A 21,309-nucleotide genomic window follows, 5' to 3' on the forward strand; every position below is an offset into this window, starting at 1 on the left:
TGCAGGCTACAACTAGACTTTGTTGGGTTTTTTTTAATTTTTTAAGGGCTAAGCACTCTTCTTTAGAGGAAATCTAACCTCACTACTTTCCATGCAGCACTCTAAAAATCAAAACAAGTGGTTAGTTGCCCTAATTTGGACTAAGTTAAAATGCATTTGATAACAAAGCCTATGAACTGTAAATTCTGCTTGCAATCACCAACTGGTGGCCACCTTGCTGAGCAGGTAACTTTCCTGCAGCTCAAACATGAAAAAAAATATTCCTAAATTCCTGTATGTGGCTGTAATTTCCTCAAAGGGCCTCATAAGTATTTAAATAATTGTATAACTATAGTTACAGAATTTATTAATATGATTTTATTACAGATTTTGATTGCTTCCAAAAGAGGCAAATACTTAATTTGGTGTTCCTTTCTACGTTTTTTTTCCAGCTAAAAAAATAGAACACTTGACTACCTGCCCTGAAAACTGGGTGGTTCTATTTCAGAGTTGAGCTCTCTTTCTTTTGGAGAGCAACTAACGTCAAACATACACTAAAAACAAATGAACCGCTAGTGGCTTTATAATTTCTCAGGTTTTAACACACTGAAGGTAGAAGAGTTCAGGTAGAACATGAAGTCGTCAAAGTTCAGGACTTTCCCCAATCAGATGGACTGTGCAGTTTAATTTTGATACTAGTTAGTGTTCACAAAAGGCCAGAATTGTCTCAAGTAAACTTCAAATTATGCAGGCAAACTGGGGAAAGACAACCAGAAATGACTAAAACATAAATCAAGCCAACCATACGTAAATTTAGGCTAAAGCACACACATGTCATATCATATTCTTTGAAAAAACCATAGTGGCTAGATTTTCATGAGAAGCAAATGCAGGTTTAAGGAGCAGTGGGCACTGTAATTAGATCAGCCCTTACTCTCTACTTGTACTTCTCACAACAATTTGATGCACCAGAGGGTGCTGGGTGAAGCCATCATCTTGCTAATCCAAAATCCAGACAGCCAGAGTTATACGAGAGCTGACTAACACAACAAGGAGTTAACCCCTTAAATAAGGTATTGTAGGGCTCCATCCCAAGGGATTTCTCAATTGCAATGAAAACAATGTTCCAAATCCAGCTTCCATTGCTAGAACGAAAACAAATACTACCAAGGGTATGAACAGATGGAGGTCTTCACACAGCCACTTAGTAGAATGATAGTATCTCACATGCTGCGTCAGTTACCAAATTTAATAGTTTTAGTATGACCGTAAAGACAAGCTTCAAACTGACACTATTCCAAAAGTCACGACTTACAGATTCCAGGCAATCCATCATTAAAACCCTTCAAAAGTAGTAGCCAAACTTAACATCAGCATCTGATGGGACATTATTAAACAGACAGACCTGCACTAAAGCATTCTCACACAGGAGCTTACACAAAGCCCTCAAAAAAATGTGTCATCTGACCTCGGCAAGCAAGCATCATGAATTCATCTCATATGGCATTAAAATAAATTAAGTGCTTTACAAACAATGCTTCTTTCTCCTAAAGTAACAATGAAAACCCTCCTTCTTACACATACCCTCCTCTGTAGAGTTCTTCAGAGGGTGTCTTCTTCTGCTAAAGACATAAAACTTAATTCTTGGCTACTTATGCTCACTAACAGATATGAACTCATCTGTCCATCTTCCCCCATTGCTAGCCTGTCCAACTTCCAACTTAAGTTACCTCTGCCTCTCCAGATTTCCCCTTTCGTGATATCTGAATAAGTAGCTGTATTTTCTCCATTCTGTTTCTTCAATTTTTTTTTTTTTTCTAATTGAACTGCCAAGAAGTTTTTCAAATGGAGGAAAAGTCCAGCTAGGAACTTCTTTTGAAAGCTTCTCCTTTTAGGGAGGGTGAGGTAGGAGGAAGAAGGGAAAACAGGGGCAAGGGAGCTCCTTTTGGTTTTAATTTTAAAAATGTGTGGTATATGGGTCATCCAAAGTAGCCACATTTTAAAATTCAAAGGAAAGTAACTGTGATTAACGGAAGCTTTTTACAAGAGCACCAGTGAGTGAAAATTAGCCACAAGGCAAATTCTAAAAAGCCAAACTGGCTAATGATCAAGGAAAGAGGTGGTTGTAACCAGCTGCAAAATAAGCAGTATTTTTTTTAAAGATATATTTTTTTAAAAGATCTTTGGAATTCATAAACAGTCTTTATTTGCATTTTCTGCAATGAATTGTTATAATCCTGTCCACCACGAGACAGAAGTTGTGTTCTAACATTAATAATCATCTTATCAAAGCATTGCAGACACTGATCACAGCGTTCCGCGGAACAGTCAAAATGTGAAGGTACGTTTTGAGAGTTAGAAGAATTAGGAGAATAGCCCCAATCTGACAGCCTAAAAGAAGCGAAGCTGCCACAGCTCCATGCTCCCAGGTTCAATAAGCGGTGAGGCTGAAAACATGTTCTGAGTAGGCACACACGCTCAGAGCACACGCGTACACTGCATATGTACAGATACATACAGCCGGCCTCACGGGTAACACAGCCTCTCTCTGTCTGGGCAGAAACAGGTCCCCTAGTGAGAACATATATATTCTATATACACATACGTACTTACTATATATGTGCATGTATACACACACACAGACAATACCGATCCTTCCAGCAGCTGGGCTCAGACACTCAGTTTGCCCAGTAGCCGTCCCTGGATCCCTGTCCCTCCAGTTGCCGGCACCTGGACATACAAGCCCTCAAGGAAGAAAGGAATTTAATAAGACAACTGGATGAACTGCACTGACCAAGTGCAGGGCATGGCCAGACAAGCATACTGACCAGTAAAGTATTTAGACGCAACTGTTCTTTTATGCCCTTAGCTCTTTATTTTCCCATGCTTGTTCCTCCCCAAGTCTTCTAAACCTCCTCCCCTTTGCCTGCCTTTGCTTCCATAATAAGTCCTGTCCAATCCCCAAATGCTCTTCCTTTGCATCCCATTGTGTGTGCTGTACAGCTCAGCAGCAACCCTCTCCCACTCCAAAAGGTGCTCTGCCATTGACTCACCTTGATGGGTTTCAGGTCTAGACCCTGGGACTGAGGCTCCCCTGGCACAGCCATGGGAAGGACCCAGACTGGCAGTCCCTTCCTCCCAGTCCTTTATTTGGGCTCCTCTCTGCCATTGTGCCCCTGTGCTCCTTTGGGCTTGTGGAGGTGGCCCTCTGGTGGGCTGATGTCCCCTGTAATGGCCTGGGAGGAGCCCAGGTCAGGGTACTCTGGAGATCTCAACATAAGAAGGACATGGACCTCCTGGAGCAGGTCCAGAGGAGGGCCACAAAGATGATGATAGGGCTGGAGCACCTCCCTACAAGGACAGGCTAAGAGTTGGGGCTGTTCAGCCTGGATAAAAGAAGGCTCTGGGGAGACCTTATAACAGCCTTCCAGTATCTAAAGGGGGCTTATAGGAAAGATGCGGAGAAACTCTTTAGCAGGGCCTGTTGTGATAGGACAAGGGGAAGTGGTTTTAAAATAAAGGGAGGCAGATTCAGACTTGATATAAGGAAAAAAAAAATTTACAGTGAGAGTTGTAGAGCACTGGAACAGGTTGCCCAGAAAGGTGGTGGATGCCCCACCCCTGGAAACATTCAAGACCAGGTTGGATGAGGCTCTGAGCAACCTGATCTGGTTGGAGATGTCTCTGCTCCTTGCAGGGGGGTTGGATTAGATGACCTTTAAAGGTTCCTTCCAATCCAAACTGTTCTATGATTCTACTAGTTGAGATCTCCAATCTGCCTTTGTACTCACATAACCTAGTAGATCTTCTCACACAAGAGTGACCTGGCAACTAAAATGCCCTGCTGCCCCCCTACTCTCCTCAACTTTCTTTTCCTTTTTAATTTATTTATAATTGGTGAATATCTGCTCTTCCTATGGAGCATTTGGTGTAATTTAGAAGAAGAATGAAAGGCATCTGTATTAGAAATACAAACAGAGGCACTGAGACCAGACCAAACAATGCTCATAGAAAGCATGGACATAAATTCCAGCTAAAGCAAAGGTAGATCCTCCAAATTCCAGCATACTCTTTTTAGAAAGGGATCCATTAAGCATTTGTCTGTGGTCTTTTTAAACTTTTAGTTTATTGTCAGGCAAAGAACTCTAACTCCCATATAATGTTCACCGTACTGCAGATACCTCCAGTCCAACCCAACCCAGAGCTCATGAGCTGACTTTGACACACGGGATCCTTTCAGCTGGTCTAGCACATCACCTTGGGAGAAGAGAAGGAACAGCAGACAGGGCAGCAGACAGGCCTCTCTGGCCAATGTGGGCATGCAGAGCCGGGCTGGCCAACCACACTCCTGCTGAAAGTTATTTTTGCTTTCTGACCGAGCACTGCACGCAGCAGCCCCGTGCGCTTGTGGGGAATATAGTAAAGCGTTTCGACCAACTCTTTCCAAGCATGGGGAAAATTACTGCTGCTTATGTAATCTGTCTTTTGCCAAATGTGAATCTGGGAGTTCAGCTGAGCTGACATTAATATTTTGTTAAAGAGCCAAAACATCCTTCAGCTTGATGCTCTCCTGTCTTCCACCACTGACTATAGATTCTGCTAAAAAGTTACATCACAGTCCTAAATGCCACCTATACCATCACGATCAAGCAAGGCGTTTTGTTTAAAGCACAGTTCAGAAGGCAAGATTTGGGAAAATGGGAACACTGAGAATCATATGTAAGCAAACAAGCGGCAGCAGCATTATCCTGGGTAGCCCCACAGGTCCCAGGCACTACGTGATACCCAGTTTACCTGTGTGATGGTTGGCCACCTTGCTGACCTGCAGCTCCTGGAAAGAGGCAGCCCCAAGTGTCTTCAAGACAATTCTCAACCTTTCCATCTTGTTTCTTAAATTGGACACTTATTTAACAGCACATAATTGTAGTGTTTTATATGCAGAGTCTGTTCATAGCATATCCCTTTAAGTTAATTGAGTTCTTGGTTTTCTATACCACTTAATATAATTACGTACCACTTACAAAGCACACTAGAAGACATACAGCCAAGAAAAGAAAAGAAAGGCAATTAAGAAGGATCCCTCTCAACAAAAACAACATACTGGTTACTTGAAAGCATGTTTTGTAATTTGTCAGGAAATGGCAGTGATGCATATCAGGTTCAAAATAATAAGCACTAAATAAATGCAGAAAAGCAATTGAAGAAGGCTGTTATGAAAGCGTTTTACAGAAACAATAAACTCCAAATCCTGAAAGACTTACAATGGTCCACGATCACATGTTCTTAGTAACTACAAGAACTGCCTTATAAACTGCATGTAAATTAAGAACAAAACTGTGGCAATAGTCTTCAGATTACATCTGCCATGAGAAACAGCTCATCCAAGAGGACACCAACTCACCTGCCTGCCCCTGTGACTACGTTTGGGTTGATTCTTACTCTCAGTCAAGTCACGTTTATACTAACTTGAATGATAGTTGATCATATTGATGCTCAGAAAATCAATGTCTCAAGTTTGGAAACTTAACTATTGTACACATATCCAGGGAAAAACAGTCTCTTCTGTTCATCTCATGATACCTTAAAAGAAAACAACCCATGATGGCATACCAATGTGAACAGACATGACAAAAACGCTAGCTCCCTCGTCTTTAAATAGCTTTGGTTGGCAAAGCATAAAGGGGTTACTGCAGACTTCTCTGCCCTTATGACTACTGAGGGATGACTTCAGGTTTGCAAGGTTGAGGAAACAGCTGAAAGCAGCAGTTCCATTTTTAACTATTTTTAATTCAGAGGCCCCTAAACATTGTCCAGTAAGACACAGACATCTCCATGCAAAGGCAAAACAGGTTTGCTTTACTTGGTCTGGTTAAGCATAAAACAGCAACATAAAAATCCTACTGAAAAAAAAAAGAAAAAGCTAAAAAATTCTTGCTTCACTCAATACTATATTTCACCTGAATCCTGCATGTAGGGTTAACAGTAAGACGACAGCCTCAAGATACTTCCAGACACTTCACTCTAATTTCTTCTGTGACAAGTAGACTAATGTCACCCAGTAAAACTGTCTGATTCTCAGTGAACCAACTATAGGTGTAATTAAAGTGATGGGAAGCCATAGCAGGGAAAAGCTGGGGCTCAACACCAGTGTCAGTGTGTCTTGGGCTGCTCTACCTTTGACTCATTTCTAGATATTCCAACATGCCCTAAATTGTGAAATTTATTTGGGAAACCTTTCAGACTTCCCTAGAGTTATTTCTGTCATAGCAAAAAGCAAAAGCTGAAGCACTGAGATATTTTATTTCAACCAGTGTGATGAAAATCTCACTATAAGGAGAGAAGAGAAGAAGAAGAAAAAAAAAAAGTTTGATTTTGGCTATGGTTGCTGCTGCTGCTGTTTTCCTGCACTCTGTTTTAAGTAAAGCCACATTTTTAAACTGTGGCAAAGCTCATTAACAACTTATTAGCTATAACTTGTATAGTTAATCTTTGTTAGATTATCCATCACCTGAAGCCTTTAAATCAATATTGGGCACCTCTGTAGAAGATAAGCTGGAGCTCAGCCAAGTTTACTGAGTTGTATAAAAACCTGCTAGATTAGGCTCTATAGTTTATGTTTATGTAAGATTGCAACCATGACATAACGTCTCTAACCTTAAGTATCCACTGATCTATAAAATACCCCAAATACAAAGGCCCTAGGAGGTACTAACTCTAATGGACACAAAGGCAAGCACATAAAACAGACTGCTGTATGACAAACGAGAAATAATCGAGTGCAGTAACTCCAACAGAGGCAGCTTCGGTGACGTATGGAAAAATACTGCAAGCACTATTATATGTTGCAATTACAGTGCCGAAAATAAAAATTCACATATTATAAGAGGACAAACACAACTACAGAACATATCTGTCTTACCAGTGCCATGGCAACTGAAAGAGAAAACACATACACTGACCTGAAATAGTGGCAACTTCGTCCAATTAAGAGCATTGCTTATAAGGGAACAAGCAAGAGCTGGCTAACCACACAGCTGGGAATGTTTTCTGTTTCTAGACAGTGTTTCAATGTCTTTACTATTTTTACAAAAAAAAAAAAAAAAGAAAGAAAAAGAAAAAGAAAAAAGTAAGTTTGTCCCTGATTTTACAGTCCCTGAGTGCATGAAGTTAACAAGCTGAACAGACGAACACTTCAAGGGCTTCTCCTAATATAAACCGTCACATTTCCACCCACCTTCAAACCTGCTGATAAATAAAAACTCCCTTAACCAGACCCCGATCCCACAGGCTGATCTAACCCTTACACAAGCATCCCACTCCTTTCCCTCACCAAAGAGAAGATGACCTGCTCACTCACACAAATCAGCTGACAAATTCAAAATGGAACAGCTGAATCTGCCTGGTGTGGGATTAACTGGCCTTTCAGCCCTCTCTGTCCGCCCAACAGCCTTTACACTACGAAGATTCACCACTCTAATGCCATTAACCACAGTGAATTTGTAAGAAATGCTATGCACAATTGGATAGACCTGTAAGAATGGTTTTACAAGGTTGATTCGAGACTCCTTCCTAAAGGAAGCCTTGCATGATATGTTTTACAACTATCTGTTAGACATTGTCCCTTATCACTGTTGGCTAATTTCAAAAGAGAAAGAGAAGTTCTGAGGATACTAAGCTCCTAAAAATCTGCTCAGAAATCAATACAAAGAAAGTACATTATAATCAGAGCATGTGTGGAAAAAAAATAAACAGGTGAACTCTGACACTGTAAGTCTTGTTTGGTGGTACAGCACCAATATTGCTTCTGACTGGACAGAGTAGACACTGGCTATTGCCTCATGGAGGTTTCAATGGGGAGCACCATGTGAAGCTGAGGTTACTGCAGAGCTGGAGGTACCCAAGCAGAAAAGGACACACATCTAGTCATTAGTACATCTTCAGGACACAAACAGTTTGGATTTGCTTATTTAACCATAACATAAGTTTCTATTAGCAAATGACAATGTATGTATGTTCATGAGTTCTCTACATCTGGGCAAAACCCAAAACCAGAAAGACCTGCCTAGAATTAAGTATTTTTTACCATCTTCTACATTAAAACTAACTGTAACAGAAGTAAGGCTGCTAACTGCATTGGACATTTAAATATTGTCTAGCAAGCAAAAGTAAGAGCCAATTAGGTTTGGTTTTTTTTCTCTTTTTAAAAAAGTCATACAAGTGTGAAACTTTCAAAAGCTGACACATGCATATACCGCTCATGTCTTTACCATGACTAAGACAGACAATAGTCTGATTTACAAGTACTTCAGGATTTTGTGAAAACGAGATTAATGTGGAAACTGTTCTGCAGCTCAGTTACCTATTGGAATCAAATCAATGCAACTGCTGTGCCCATATTCCTTCCCAGTAACGCAAGCCTGTTAGCCACTTAAAGGGAAGGGAAAAAAGGCAAAACAATAAGTTTGGTTTTTTTTTGCATTTAATAACCACTAATAGTTGGCACTGCTATTCTCTACCCTGCTCATGGACTTTTAAAAAGCTGTCATTTAAACGTCTAGAATACCTTATTTCTCATGACTACTTGATCCACTTTTCCAATCTCAAAGTACTAACAACTGCTGCTGTTTGAAGCACCTAGAATGTTACTTGCACATACTTTACAAAAATGGCATTTGCTAGTAGAAGCAAAGCTTTTAAAACTTGGGGGAAATAGACTTGGGGTTTTCCCCTTCATGAGAGCTTAAAGTTTTATGAGTGAACCTAAAGGACTGCCAGACTTCTAAAGTGACAACACATTACGAAAAAATTTCCTATGTGTTTTGCAAATTTGAAGTCAGTCACATTTTGCAACCGACATCAGGGTTTTTAATATCAGCTGTAATGAAATATAATTCTCCAATGACATAGCTGTGAAGTACAGCATTTTCATTTCACTAGCTGGCAAAGAGGTTTTGGCCTTATTATTATTATTATTTCTTACATAGAGCCAAAAGTGTTCTAGGCCCTGCACAGACATGTCTGAAGACAAGGCCTTTTCCTTGTATATGCTGTAAACACCGAGACCACAGGGTATTTAGCCTAACAGAATAAGTTAGATCCATTTTCACCCAACTGCTATGGCCAAGTCATATGTTAGGACTCAAGAATATGAATACAGTGTAAGGAATAGCTTGCCTTCACCTTCCCTACAGTTTCATTTTCACTAAATCTCTTTGGGTGGGATTGGATAGTTTCTGGTTTGGGAGAGTTTCACTGGTTTGGTTTTTTTTGTTTTTTGTTTTTTTTTTTTTTTAAATCCTACAGTCAATGAAGAAATTCCAGCCATCATCAAAATCCTGAGGGGAGCATGGGGCAAGCTGAGGATTAAAAATGATAGTGTTGTTTTTAAATCTGGTTCTTGTTGGGGTCAAATTTCTTCTGCTGGATGATGGAGTGGGATATTTATTGTAAAAGTACAGGTACATGCATAGCTCACGACAGTTCAACCACACATCAGTAAAAATCAGAAAGCTCCTCTTTGCAAATGACTGAACTAAGTACATAACTGAGAAGAGCTCTTCCTTTCCCAAACCTTGACAATCCAAGAAGCAGGGATGAGAGAAAAGCTAAATTTCACCTTCCCTGAGGCCCATACCTCCTTAACCAAGATTAAATCAGAACGTGGCAGACAGCATTCAGAAGAGGAGCCTTGTCTACTCAGAAGCCCTAGAGTAGTTGGTAGGAGCACCTAATATGGGCACTTTTTCTGAATTTGTTGTAGGGATGAGCAACAACAATAGCAATGTTGTACTCACCCCTTCACCTACATATCCAGCTCAATGCACATGCTTTTTCAGGGCTCTGATGGTGTTACTTTGGGAAAGAAACGTGCCTCAACTTGGTTGTTCTCAAGACACTGAAAGGCTTTAGAGATTGTACATCATGCTCAGGGACTGAGCAACAACCCCGGTGTCACTCAGTGCTCAGGGATCCTAACACCCTGAGGATTCCTCTGCACACAGAGCCAGCTCCAGTTTCAGAGGGAATTTGAAAGGGGTATCTCATAGCACAGTACACAGTGACAAATCTAGGCCTGAGTTGAGAAAACATACACACAAAGAAGAAAAGGATAAGAGATCCTGACAAGTACAAAGGGGAACCTACTGTTGCTACATCTCCAAGTGGTGATCATGAGTGGAAAGTAGCAGGGCACAGCATCTCCACCACGGGGCTGATGCATACACACTCAGCTTGGGTGGGAGAAAGAGTAAGAACCAGCATTTGGCACATTAAATTGAGAGGTGGATAGAAAAGTCACCAAAAAACACAAGGGACAGATGTCTGGCAAGAGTTAACATGAAGGTTCATTTGTGTGGTGTTGGCCTCCAGTAAAATTGTTGTGGTTAGCACCTTGTTGGATTCATAACATAAAAGCACTAGATCAGTATCAACTTCCCCTTCAGACTGGACTCTGATCAAGGTAACTCAGGACCCATGCCCTCCTTTTGCATCTTTCTGAAATCCTCAAAGATTTTTTTTTTTTAATGGGGGTCTGCAGTATCTGAACTGCAGCCTAAGCACAGTTTGAATTCTTAGTGAATGACAGCTGCACAGAAGGCTGCAGCAGAAGCTGAGAAAAAACTGTGTTTAATTTTTCTAGTTTGAGGGGCAGGTGAGGAGGGGAAGAGTCTATATAATACATTAAGGTGCAGCTTGCAGTGGTGGTGGTTGTCTCTTTCAGTGCCGCAGTTCATTTCCAAAAAGATAGCTGTGCAGGATGAAGCAAGTGTTATCCTTCAGTTTCTCTAGACTGCTGACAAACATTAGACTGGTCTCCAATGCTGATGGAATACAGAAAAGAAAATACCGCGCATGACCTCCCAAAAATGGGCAAAAACTTTGGTTCTCTCTGGAGGATGCTCTGTGAAGAGCTGGAGGATAAATGGGGTCTGGCAGTCTTTTCCAGCTCCATGCAACCAAGCGTAACTTAGCAACAATATCATCTCCCTACCTCTGAGGGTCTGCTTTAAGCTCGCAGGAGGAAACAGCACAGTAGGGGGAAAACTGCCATGCATGTCTCCTCTCCACAGACCCAAGAGATCACGTTCAGGACTCACTAACAAGCCTGCTGGAGGCTCTGCCTCAGAAAGGAGAGAATCAAACCCATGTAAGAATGGCAGGGTTTGGCCCATCGTAAACGCTGGCATTTATAATGGAGAGCAGCACATCATTGGCTGTCTGTTACAGACACTTATAGTTTGCTTTTCATAATGTCATGTAATGCTGCGTTGTACTGAGATTTTATACATTAGTCCCCTAATTTAAGTAACTGCATTTTCTACTAGTGGGAAACAGTCTGCATTGACCATACCCAATAAGCTATGGTCCCGCCAGTCACTCTTCCACAATCTTCTACCAACATTTGTTTTAATGCATTGCCATGTCTTAAGAGCTCTCTTGCCTCTATTAGAGGACAATGTGAGCCAACAAAACACTCTTCTCCAAAGATGACATCCCTTTCATCAGGCACGGAAGCAATAACTGGCTGAGGAAGGGGAAAAACTAGTTAACTAGTTACTAAAACTATCTAGAGCTCCTGTCCGTTAACTCAAAAAAATATTATTTCTCACATGGCTCTAGACCGTTAACGTGCAAGGTTATACTAAAATGGTATTAAAACTTTTACATCTTCCACCCACACAAATGGAGTAGACCCCTCCTACCCCTCCATAGCTTCCAGCCTCAAATATCCTGGCATAAAATGATCAGACAAAATAGGTGACTTATGTTTTTACTGGTTCCTCCAGACTATGACGACATTTCCTAAAATACTGAGCCAGGAAACTATTAATGTTTCTGAAAAAGTGGAAAGGGTCAGGCTATTTCAAAGGGCATGTGTTTGCTAAGAAGCCTTTGTTACAGATGTACAGGCCACTTACGATTTTATTAATAATAACAAAAGTACTTAGCGTTCACATAATATTTCTACCTTTAAAGTATATTATGAATGCATTCGTAACACTTCTGTGTTAAGAAAGTACTACCCCTCTTTGCCTTTTTGAGAATTAAAATACGAAGGTTAATCAGTTTGCCCAAGATTTTTGTAAAGTAGTATATCCATTCCAAGATCAGAATTCCTCACAGATCTGTCCATGCTCCCAATTTCAGGCTGGTACTGGAGTGAGAAATGGAAACAGTCTCAACTTATCAACATGAAAAAAAGGAAGACCAGTAGGATGTTCTAGATTTCTCTCAGCTGTGTTGGCTTGCATTTGGCAACCCAAGTCATGTCAGGCATTTGCCAACGGGGTCAGAGATTCCTTAAAAATGCTCTGTGTGGTTTAGTGCTTGTATACAAAACAAACCAACTGGTCCTCTAACAGGAGCATAGCACACTGCATGCAGGACAGAAAGAGGGATCCTATGGAGGGTCTATAAAACCATCTCGCTTTCTAGCACCTGCTACATGTATATAACTCTTTGGTTTGGCTCCTTTGTCAGCAGGTCTGGGAATTATCAAGGGGGACACAAAGGACTTGCACAAAAGCCTTGGAAGTAAGAGTGCTCACTCCAAAGGCATTATCACTTTGTTCATGGCTGGATTAATCTCACCCACAAACCCAGTTCTGATCCTGACTGTACTAGAGTATGCAGGTTAGTTCCCTAACACCGGGGTGAAAACAGATTTAAACCCAACCTGCCTACAGCAGATACAGTATGAAACATTTCACACAGAAGAAAGTGCTGAGGCATCCTAAAAGAAGTACAAGTCACTCTGCTCTGACTGACTCAGGAACCTCACTTCTCTACCATGTCTCAAACAATCACCATCCAGTTCACACCACAGACGCTGCAGGTAAAAATCCCACTATTGCACAGTGCCATCTCCTGGGCAAGCAAGACTGGAAAAACCCCCTCACGCCTCTCTTCTCTCTCACAGCATCCAACCTCATAGCATCGTCTCCCATGCACTGGCAGGCCAGGCATTACCTCTGTTCTCAGAGGGCAGACCATGAATTCACGGAAAGAAGAGCAGACTGTTTACAGCTCCCACCACAGAACGTGAGACTCAGCAGCCCGCTTTTGCGAGGGGCTGTATCTGCATAGGCAAGCGCCACGCAAACCCACAGGATTAAGTTCACTCTGGGTTGCTGGCTAATCACAAATTAGCAATCAGGGCTTCCTTTCAACATCCAAACAGGAAATGGGAGTGGAGGAAATGAAAGCTTAATAATTTCTTGCATGTTAACAAGTTACACAAGCCACTCCAATAAAAAAGTTTTGCTAAAGTGAACTTAAACCTAGTACATTGTCTGCCCCAATGGCAAGCATTTATCTTTAAAACCAAGCTGTGCATCTTGAAAAGAAAACATTGATGCAAATATTTCATTCAGCACAGTTTCATTTCCAGGATAAGAGTACATAAAGCTATGGAATAAATTTCTGGATCCTACCTTACTGTAATCACAAATCTTGAGACTACAATCCCCAAACCAAACAAGAGGTGGTAAATCTGGCATCTCTTTTGAAACACTCAGAAAAGGGCAACTTTTTACTTATCACAAACTGTTCAATCCATAATGGCTGCTGGCAAAGGAGCAAGAAAATCAGACATAACGTGTTAGCTCCATTTCTTTCCACTATCTTTTAGGGCTGCTGTCCACATTGCCTCTGTATATCCCACAATATCTGCCTGGCCACACAGAAGAGGGTCAGAAAAGCTGGGGAAGAAAGTCTCTGTGGGACAATGAGAATCCTAAAAGGTCTGAAGGAGCAAAGGACTCTCAGGCCTCCATGCCAAATGCAGCAAAGAACATTTCTCTCCATCTTAGGCCACCACATCACAGCTCCTGGCAAAAGTGAAAAGCCTGGCCCATTACACACTCCTAACTTGGTGCTATCTTCACTGCTGGAAAAAGACAAAACTGCTTTGTGCAACTGTTGAGTAACTCTCAAGAGTTCAAGACAGATGAAAGGCCCATCTCTTGGTTGCCTGGAGATACTAAGACAGATTAGGGACAAAAATAAGATGACTTGTATGGGTGGATGCAGACTGATGTTTTGAGGAGAAAAAACTGTCCCACGACTACAAGGTAGAACTCCTTGGTTTTTATGGATGTGCCCAGCAAAAGAGAAAATCTCTTGAAGAAGTTGTAGGACTCAACAGTACAGAAAGAGACGTTTAAGTGGGCTGCATAGAGAACAAAACAAAGGTAAAGGAATTTGGAAAAAAAAACCTGTCAGTATATCCACTGCACAATCTCATTACCTCCCAGGGATGAAAACAAGAACAGATATATAACATAGATAGTTACCATGGTCCACAATAAACTGGCTGGAGTAAATAAGGAGCTAAAACTGCATTATGGGAGCATGCCTTGCGTTATGGAATGTGAAGGTAGGTTTTTCCCCTAGTTTCAGCAGTAGAGACACGGGCAATCCCAGTTCCAATGCAGCATTTACCATAAAGTGCTGTCTGTCATAAGCCACCTCAATGTATTTGTCACACTATGCACATGGCTGGAAATGTGGACCTTACTGTGGACTCTCGTATTATTGCTCTGAGCAACAAAAATAAAAAAAGAGAGAAAGTCTGTTTTACACGTGAACTTCTATCTTAGATCCTACAGGGTCAGATTGTTTTCACAGTAGGCATTCCCTATTTCCAAGGTGATGGAAGGCTGATCAGATTTTTTATCAGTCTGGGTTTTGGACCACCCATTAGCAAGAACTCTCCAGAAGGAGTTTTCAAAGCCAAAAAACAATGCCTGTGTAAGACTGCTGGGTTTGGTGGGTCTTTTTATTAATTTGTTTTTTAAGACTTGATCATAGGTAGGTATTATCTCTTTCACTGGAAACACCGATACTCTTTCCAAATGACTAGTACTGCTACCTTGCACTCCAAGACTCACAGTATCACCTGTGTCCAAGGATTTACTTCTGTGGAGTTACTGACTACCTCATTCACATCTCTCTTAGGATGTTTGTATCCAGGGCAGCAATGCCACTTCCTATGACGTGAGAAAGACCATGATGACTTTGCAGGACGGCCACCCGCTCCGTTCCCAAAATGACGGCATCTGCCAGAACATTCAGGTTTCCAGCCTGTGATGCTCCAGCAGGTTAGTCGATGTTCACTTCTATAGTATCAAATGCTTTTCCTTAAGCCAGAGATTTCCAATTTTCCTTCCTTCTTCTCCCAGTGAGCAAGATGAGAATTTCCAGACAGGGTTACTTTGGTAAATAGTGCTGAAGAGCTCGTACCTGTTTAGCAGCTATGACTGTATCAGCAATCCACTGCCAAAAAAATGGAAGGGGAATGTGCTTGACAACTCTTTGTTAGAGACAAATTATGATCCATGTCCTCCTTCCCCTACATTCATACAACATGCAAGCTCACATGTTCAATTTGTTTAAGTGTCTAAAGGAAGATGTAGTTGTGACCAGTTTCTCTGGACCAGACACCAGGTAGCTGTTAAATAATTTTATGAATGACTTCACCACGAGATGCTTGTACTGGATCTTGCCCAAGAACTTTTTATGTATTGCATTTATTACTGTTTTGCTGCAATCACTGTCTCAAAGCAAAGCAAGAACTTTGACAAATACACGTATGAGATCATCCAGATGAGGAGACTGTATGTTTGTAGAGGTGCCGTAACACTTGACAAAATAGATTATCTTTTTCAGTCTGTCTTCCAAAAGAAAGATTTGCTTGGATGACGAACTTGGGGGGTTCCCAGAGTTTTGTCCATGGAGGGCAACTTAATGAGTGGGACATCAGGCTAGGGGCTGCATAACAAAAATCAATCTGCATGACAATGTAGAGCAGCCACATTTGAAAATCCCTCTGAAGGTCATACTTACCAGCTTTCCAGGTCAGCCTCTGGGAACCCCTGACTTAGATGCAGGATTCTTGTGAGGAATATAATTGATCCTTGTGAGGTTTTTTTTCTCCTCAAAGATTTATGAAGGTTTTCTTCATTGTGATGACTACTGGGCTCTATGTTACACAAGCAGAAGATTGACAAGGCAAGAGCAGACATGCTAACCTTTCGACTTACAATGTACTTTTAAACGCTCGTAAGCTCAAAACAAGCAATAGTCTTTATTGAAAAGGCCTCTAGCTCTAGAAGCAGCTCACATTACATCTGTGTGGCAGTGAAGAGGAAGGGGCTCTTGCTGCTTAAATCTTCAGTAGACTTTTGGTTTATTTTCATAGTCTGAAGGCTTGGGAAGGTAATGATAAACTTCTAGTATTCTCTAGAATACACTCTCATTGTGGTTTTGTTCAGTTATTTGCCTGACGTGGTTTCTCTGTGCCACAAACTTAAACAAAGAGAAAATATTTCTGCATTGCATTATATCTGGAAGCAAGAGAGATCCTACAGAAAGAAGAGTAACAGCTGTGGAGATACACTGCTCTAAAGGATATTAGCCTTCATTCACACGTCTTCAAGTGGACCTGACAACTGTAAACCGCAACTAAGATTTGAGCACATGAATATGCCAGTCAGATGACAATCCAATCATGGAAAAGATAAAGATTTCAGGCTTACAAATGCTCTCCTGTCCTTATACTTTCTGTGCATATTTTCAATGGCCTCTCCCTCCCAGATGCACAGATTCACAAAATAAGAGATGTTAGCAACTTCTCCTCCAGTTTGCAGGGTTGGCAGGAAGGCTGGCTCAGCTGGTACACCTGTGTCTGTTATTAACAAGGCTGCAGCTTACTTTACTTCAGGTCAATTAATGAAAAATATCTACCTTAGTCCTTAGATATAACTAGGTGTAACAGAGAATTCCCTTCCACCAACAGAAGCTGCCTGAGGAACAAACTGTAAGTCTTTCTCAGCAAACCTTCTGACTTTTAGTTCAGAAGTTTTGAAGGAAAAAGCCACCAATGAAATGAAGAAGCAACCAGATAAAAATATCTGGAACATCCTCTCTGCTCAGAGCTCAGAAGAGCTCTGCTAAGCAGGGAGACCTGGCGTCAGCCCCACACTCCCACAAGATGCAGGGGACTCCATCAGGGTGCAAGCTCCAGTCCTGAGCAAAAAAATATCTTTTGTCTCTCTTAGTCTGGCAGCCCTGCCAATGAACATCTCAAGTTCTGGGCAGGAAGGTACATGTTGGGCCACGCACTCCTGTCATGTTAGATCATAGGGTAGTGCCTGTGGTTGGAGGACTGCGTGACAAAACCAGTGCTCTGCTATGACTGGAGCACCCTTGTTAAAAGGTCTCCGGTCAGCAGCAGACACGACTGGCTGGCAGAGACCTGCCTTAAGTGGAGCAACCTCCTTTTTGCTCCTCATTCCACATGACAGGTGTGTCTGTTTGAGAAACCGAGGCTCACACTGCCCCAAGTACTGCCCTACCTCCTTACCTAAGAGAAGGAAACCAGCAAACCATTTCTGCTGCAAAATGGGTGCAACCCAGGTTAAGCTGTGGGGGAATAAGTGAGGCCAAAGCCTCACATGATGGTCTCACATTCACTGCATGCCCTCTGCCAGGTCTGCTCACCAAGTTGGACAACTTATCAGAAAGGTGCCCGGTCACATGAAATAGAAAAGCCCAAGAAATACCACTTGCTTTTAGCCGACAATCAGACAGTGAGGACATACCACAGTCATGCAGCTGCAACAAAGTGTATGCCATGCAGCAGGTTTTCTACGCTGCAACCAGCCAAGGAGGCTGCATCTGACATGCGGCCTGTTTAAGAAATAGTCTTGTTTTCCGTGTTTTATCTCGTTACGATCACGAGTCAAACAAGCCAGTCAGCCTATTGTTCTTACCACATGGTAAGTAACTAGCTACATGTAAACAAAACAATTAAGCTCCATAAGGAACTGCTTGCCATTCAAAGCTGAACTGAACACTGCATTTTGTTTTGGGAATCCAAATATGGTAAATTACTGACAGTGAACTATGACTGTGGGATTATTCGCTGCACAGAATGGGTAAGGGGAACAGGCAGCACAAACTGGAAAATCTGCCTTTCTTCCTCTTTACTCTGGCATTAACCATCTCAAGACCCTTCTGCTCTCACTGCTAGCTGCCTCTTGCCGAGTATCACCTTAGCATAACTAATTAATGAAAACGGGCACAATAGAGAGATAAACTTCATGTGCTGGCACACCTGGCTCTAAACCCTCCACTCTTCAGTTGCAAAACCACCAGGATTCATCACTACCCCTCCAGGAGAAGACCTCTGAATTGTTAATCTCCTAACATATTTGGCAGTCAGACAATTCATTAGGGGATATCACTGCACAGAAACACACACCAATTCATTATTTTCTTATTAACTGTATTCCTGTTGCATCTAAAAGCCCTAACCAAAATCAGACTATCAACTTCCTAGACAGAATACACATGGAGGAAGAAAGAATCCCCTCCTAAATGTCTACAAGACCAGAAGCCTGGATACTGTAAAACCAACTCAAAAAAACAACTCTCCCACTGCTGATTTGTGTATGTGTTTAGCTTTGCAGGCTCAATATTCCTATGTTAAATATTTATAGAATGTAGGAGTCTTGAATAGTCAGTAGGAAAAATCTGCCACAAACAGAAAGAAAACAGTACTAAATCAATTCGTGGGGCTTATAAAGGCAAAAGTAAAACCACATTCTGTGCAGCACCCACTGGAATGTCCACTTTGATATTTTAAATGTGCATGGTTTCCTCCTTTGCTGTCCCTGGTTACAGCCCTCCGCTGTGTCAGTCACTGTGGGGCAGAAGCAACTGAGCTGAGGTAGGCACAACGGCTGAGGAAGGAAAACCAAGAGTAGAGCTGGGACAGGACACAGCAAGGTGGGTGCTGAGCCCTGAGGCAGAGAGGTCCCAGCACACCAAAGGGGAAGAGAGAGCCTGGAAGGTGACAGCAGCTTCCAGGATAAGTTCATAAGTTTCAGGTTGCAAATCAGAGTTAAAACCAGTCATGGTAGATCTTCCCTCTCCCATTAGTCAGGCTCTCCTAATCAACTCTGTGACGTGGTATCTATGCTTGTGCTGCCTAGAAACATCCCAGCCTCCTGATGAAGTTACTAGATAAACTGTAAGCTTTGAAACGCAGCTAGATAAAGGTTACAAAAACAATCTACCATCTCTTTACTATAGTACTGCAGCACATGTCTCCATCTTCAATGAAGGGAGAAAGACACCATTTTGTGCAAAAGACTGGCAAGGACAGCCACTGGGAAGCTGAAATGGTCTGTCATGGTGGTATTATGCAAATGATATACAGCAAGGAGAGAGTGGGACACAGGCTGTGCAAACGCTTTCTCCAGTATATTAACAGAAGAAGCACAACTTGCACGAAATCAGAAGCCAAAACACTGTTTGGTTTGTTTTCTAAATCCTAGGTGTCAAAATGGGAGAGGAGAAAGTCAACTGGTTTTGATTCAGGAGAAAGCCACATCAAGTGCTGCTTCTCTGTCCCTCAGGTTTTTACTCTTTGCCTGCTGAAGTGAATCCAGCAGAGACATATATCCCAGGGTGGGATATAGTGGGAACAGATGCAGGCCTGGACTAGGGCTTGTTTGGAGGCACCTAGGGACCTGGAGAGTTTGGGACTCATCCTACGGCAAGATCAAGTTAACCCAGAAGAGTCAGAAAGCTGGGAAGGGCTGGACTCCAAAGCCAGGGATGAGGGAGGTAGACCTGGGACAAATTGTAAGACAGTAGCTGGCTCCTAGCCTCAGTGAGATGGTGTTTACAGAAAGGTCCCATTCCTCTTGCAGCCAACAAAGGAACAACAGGTGTGGTCTGCAGCTTTCTTATAAGGGCGTTACTGCAGTATTAGGAATTCTGATCGCGAAGCATTTGAGATAGGAAAGGAAAAGGAAAGCTGCTTCCAGACCTGTGCAGAGACTAGAGAGATGCCAAAGCTCAAGTTTTCATCAAATGGGCACAACTGCTTTCAGTAAGTCTTGCTTGTTACTTGGGCAGTTCAGCATCCCTCCTTCCCAACACATTTCAGAGAAAGCTATTGTAGGAGTGCAAGTGTATGGCATTCAGGATGCACTCTCCAAAACTTGCAAGTGTGGTACATGCATTAGGTTTACCCTTATTCCTTACTTAAATGTTCTATTTCTCTACCTCCTCTAACCTCTATGTCCTCTTTCAGTATCTTAATCTTAGCTCCACTACCCATATGCTCCACCCTTCTCTGCTTTGCCTTTGCTCTCCCTAGTTTTCCTCCTCTTCACTAAAACATCCCTTCCTTCTTGCTCTTGCTTGTTGTTTCCTCACTAGCAGAACAAAAATCATAACACTCTTCTGATTTCTCAGGTGTATCACCAGTTGATTTTACTTTTGCATTCCCCACACTTTTCCCTGCATTGACACTGTCCACAAGCCGTCTGGGACAAGGCTCGTTCAAACTTGAACTGCACTTAGCAAAACAGCACTCAGAAGATCTCGTCTGGCCCCTCCACATGTCCTAGACAAAGGCACTTAACAACACTAGCTGGTTCACTTGCTTCTTATACAGCCACCTCCCCATTCCACCTCTGGATTTAAAGTTTTCGGTCAATGCATTAATACTGCGTCATACCCCAGTGCAAGACCTCATGCAATTTTCATCAAGGTCACCCTGCCAGCAACTTTAAAGGCAGTTGAGGAATTCCACCTCAGAACCTGGGCAAGAGGCAAAACTGCTGTATCAGGGAAAACTCTTCTGAGGAACAGAGCAAAAGGCCTCTAAATTCCATCCTTAAAAAAAACCCAAGGCTAAGTGCCTACCCAGTCCTTGCCTCTGCAGCTCAGAGGGCTCCGTAAGCACTTGCATACCATGGTTTTGAGCATGGCAGTAAAACGTAGACAGATTGTTTAAACAAGCTAGGACCTGGGCATCCTGTTTCTCACGGCACCATCCTCATAACATACGACTGCTGCCAAACATTACAGTATAAATTTCCCACTGAACCTAAGATGTGGTTGACAAATATCCAAAAAAAAAGAAGAAAAATATTTATATCTTAAAACACGTTGACTGGTTAAACAAGATTGTAGCTGGGTCCTGCTTACCAATGTGCAGGCTGAAGCAGACATAAATGTTTACAGCAGTCACTGTTGTGCATGCATACATGCCCCGTGGGCTGTCCTTCCCTTCCTTTGCCTGGCAGGAGCAGAGCAAGTCCTGGACAGGACGATGGGTGCCCTCTCATGCTTAGAAGAATGTGACGGCCCAAGCGTACTCAGCAGACGCTGAGCTCTTCAGTGAGCTGACGCAAACCATTCCCACACTGTATGCAAACACCATGCACAGCTACAGGTACAACTTTCAACTTTTCCTCATGTCCTGAAAGCCAGATGGATCCTGATTGGCAGCTACAGTATAATACCTTT

At 42.2% G+C, this 21,309-nt stretch overlaps 2 protein-coding genes across 5 annotated transcripts in view; one reads left to right on the forward strand and one right to left on the reverse strand.

Annotated features, from left to right (window-relative positions):
• The window catches only part of CMSS1 (cms1 ribosomal small subunit homolog), a 250,671-nt gene that overhangs the window by 64,575 nt on the left and 164,787 nt on the right, over positions 1 to 21,309 (reverse strand). The gene's annotated exons all lie outside the window — the stretch shown is intronic.
• Positions 1 to 21,309, forward strand: part of FILIP1L (filamin A interacting protein 1 like) — a 220,060-nt gene that overhangs the window by 36,067 nt on the left and 162,684 nt on the right. For 2 of the 3 annotated variants that reach the window (XM_086761817.1, XM_086761799.1), the window contains exon 2: positions 14,938 to 15,080. In XM_086761817.1, coding sequence (XP_086617943.1) covers positions 15,029 to 15,080 — 52 coding nt within the window. In that variant the 5' untranslated portion in view covers positions 14,938 to 15,028. Of the gene's footprint in view, positions 1 to 14,937; positions 15,081 to 21,309 lie in introns of those variants that run through there. The other variant, XM_086761808.1, reaches the window with a different exon arrangement.

The sequence above is a fragment of the Chlamydotis macqueenii genome, chromosome 1 (assembly GCF_036417535.1).
Source record: "Chlamydotis macqueenii isolate bChlMac1 chromosome 1, bChlMac1.mat, whole genome shotgun sequence".
Lineage (NCBI taxonomy): Eukaryota > Metazoa > Chordata > Aves > Otidiformes > Otididae > Chlamydotis > Chlamydotis macqueenii.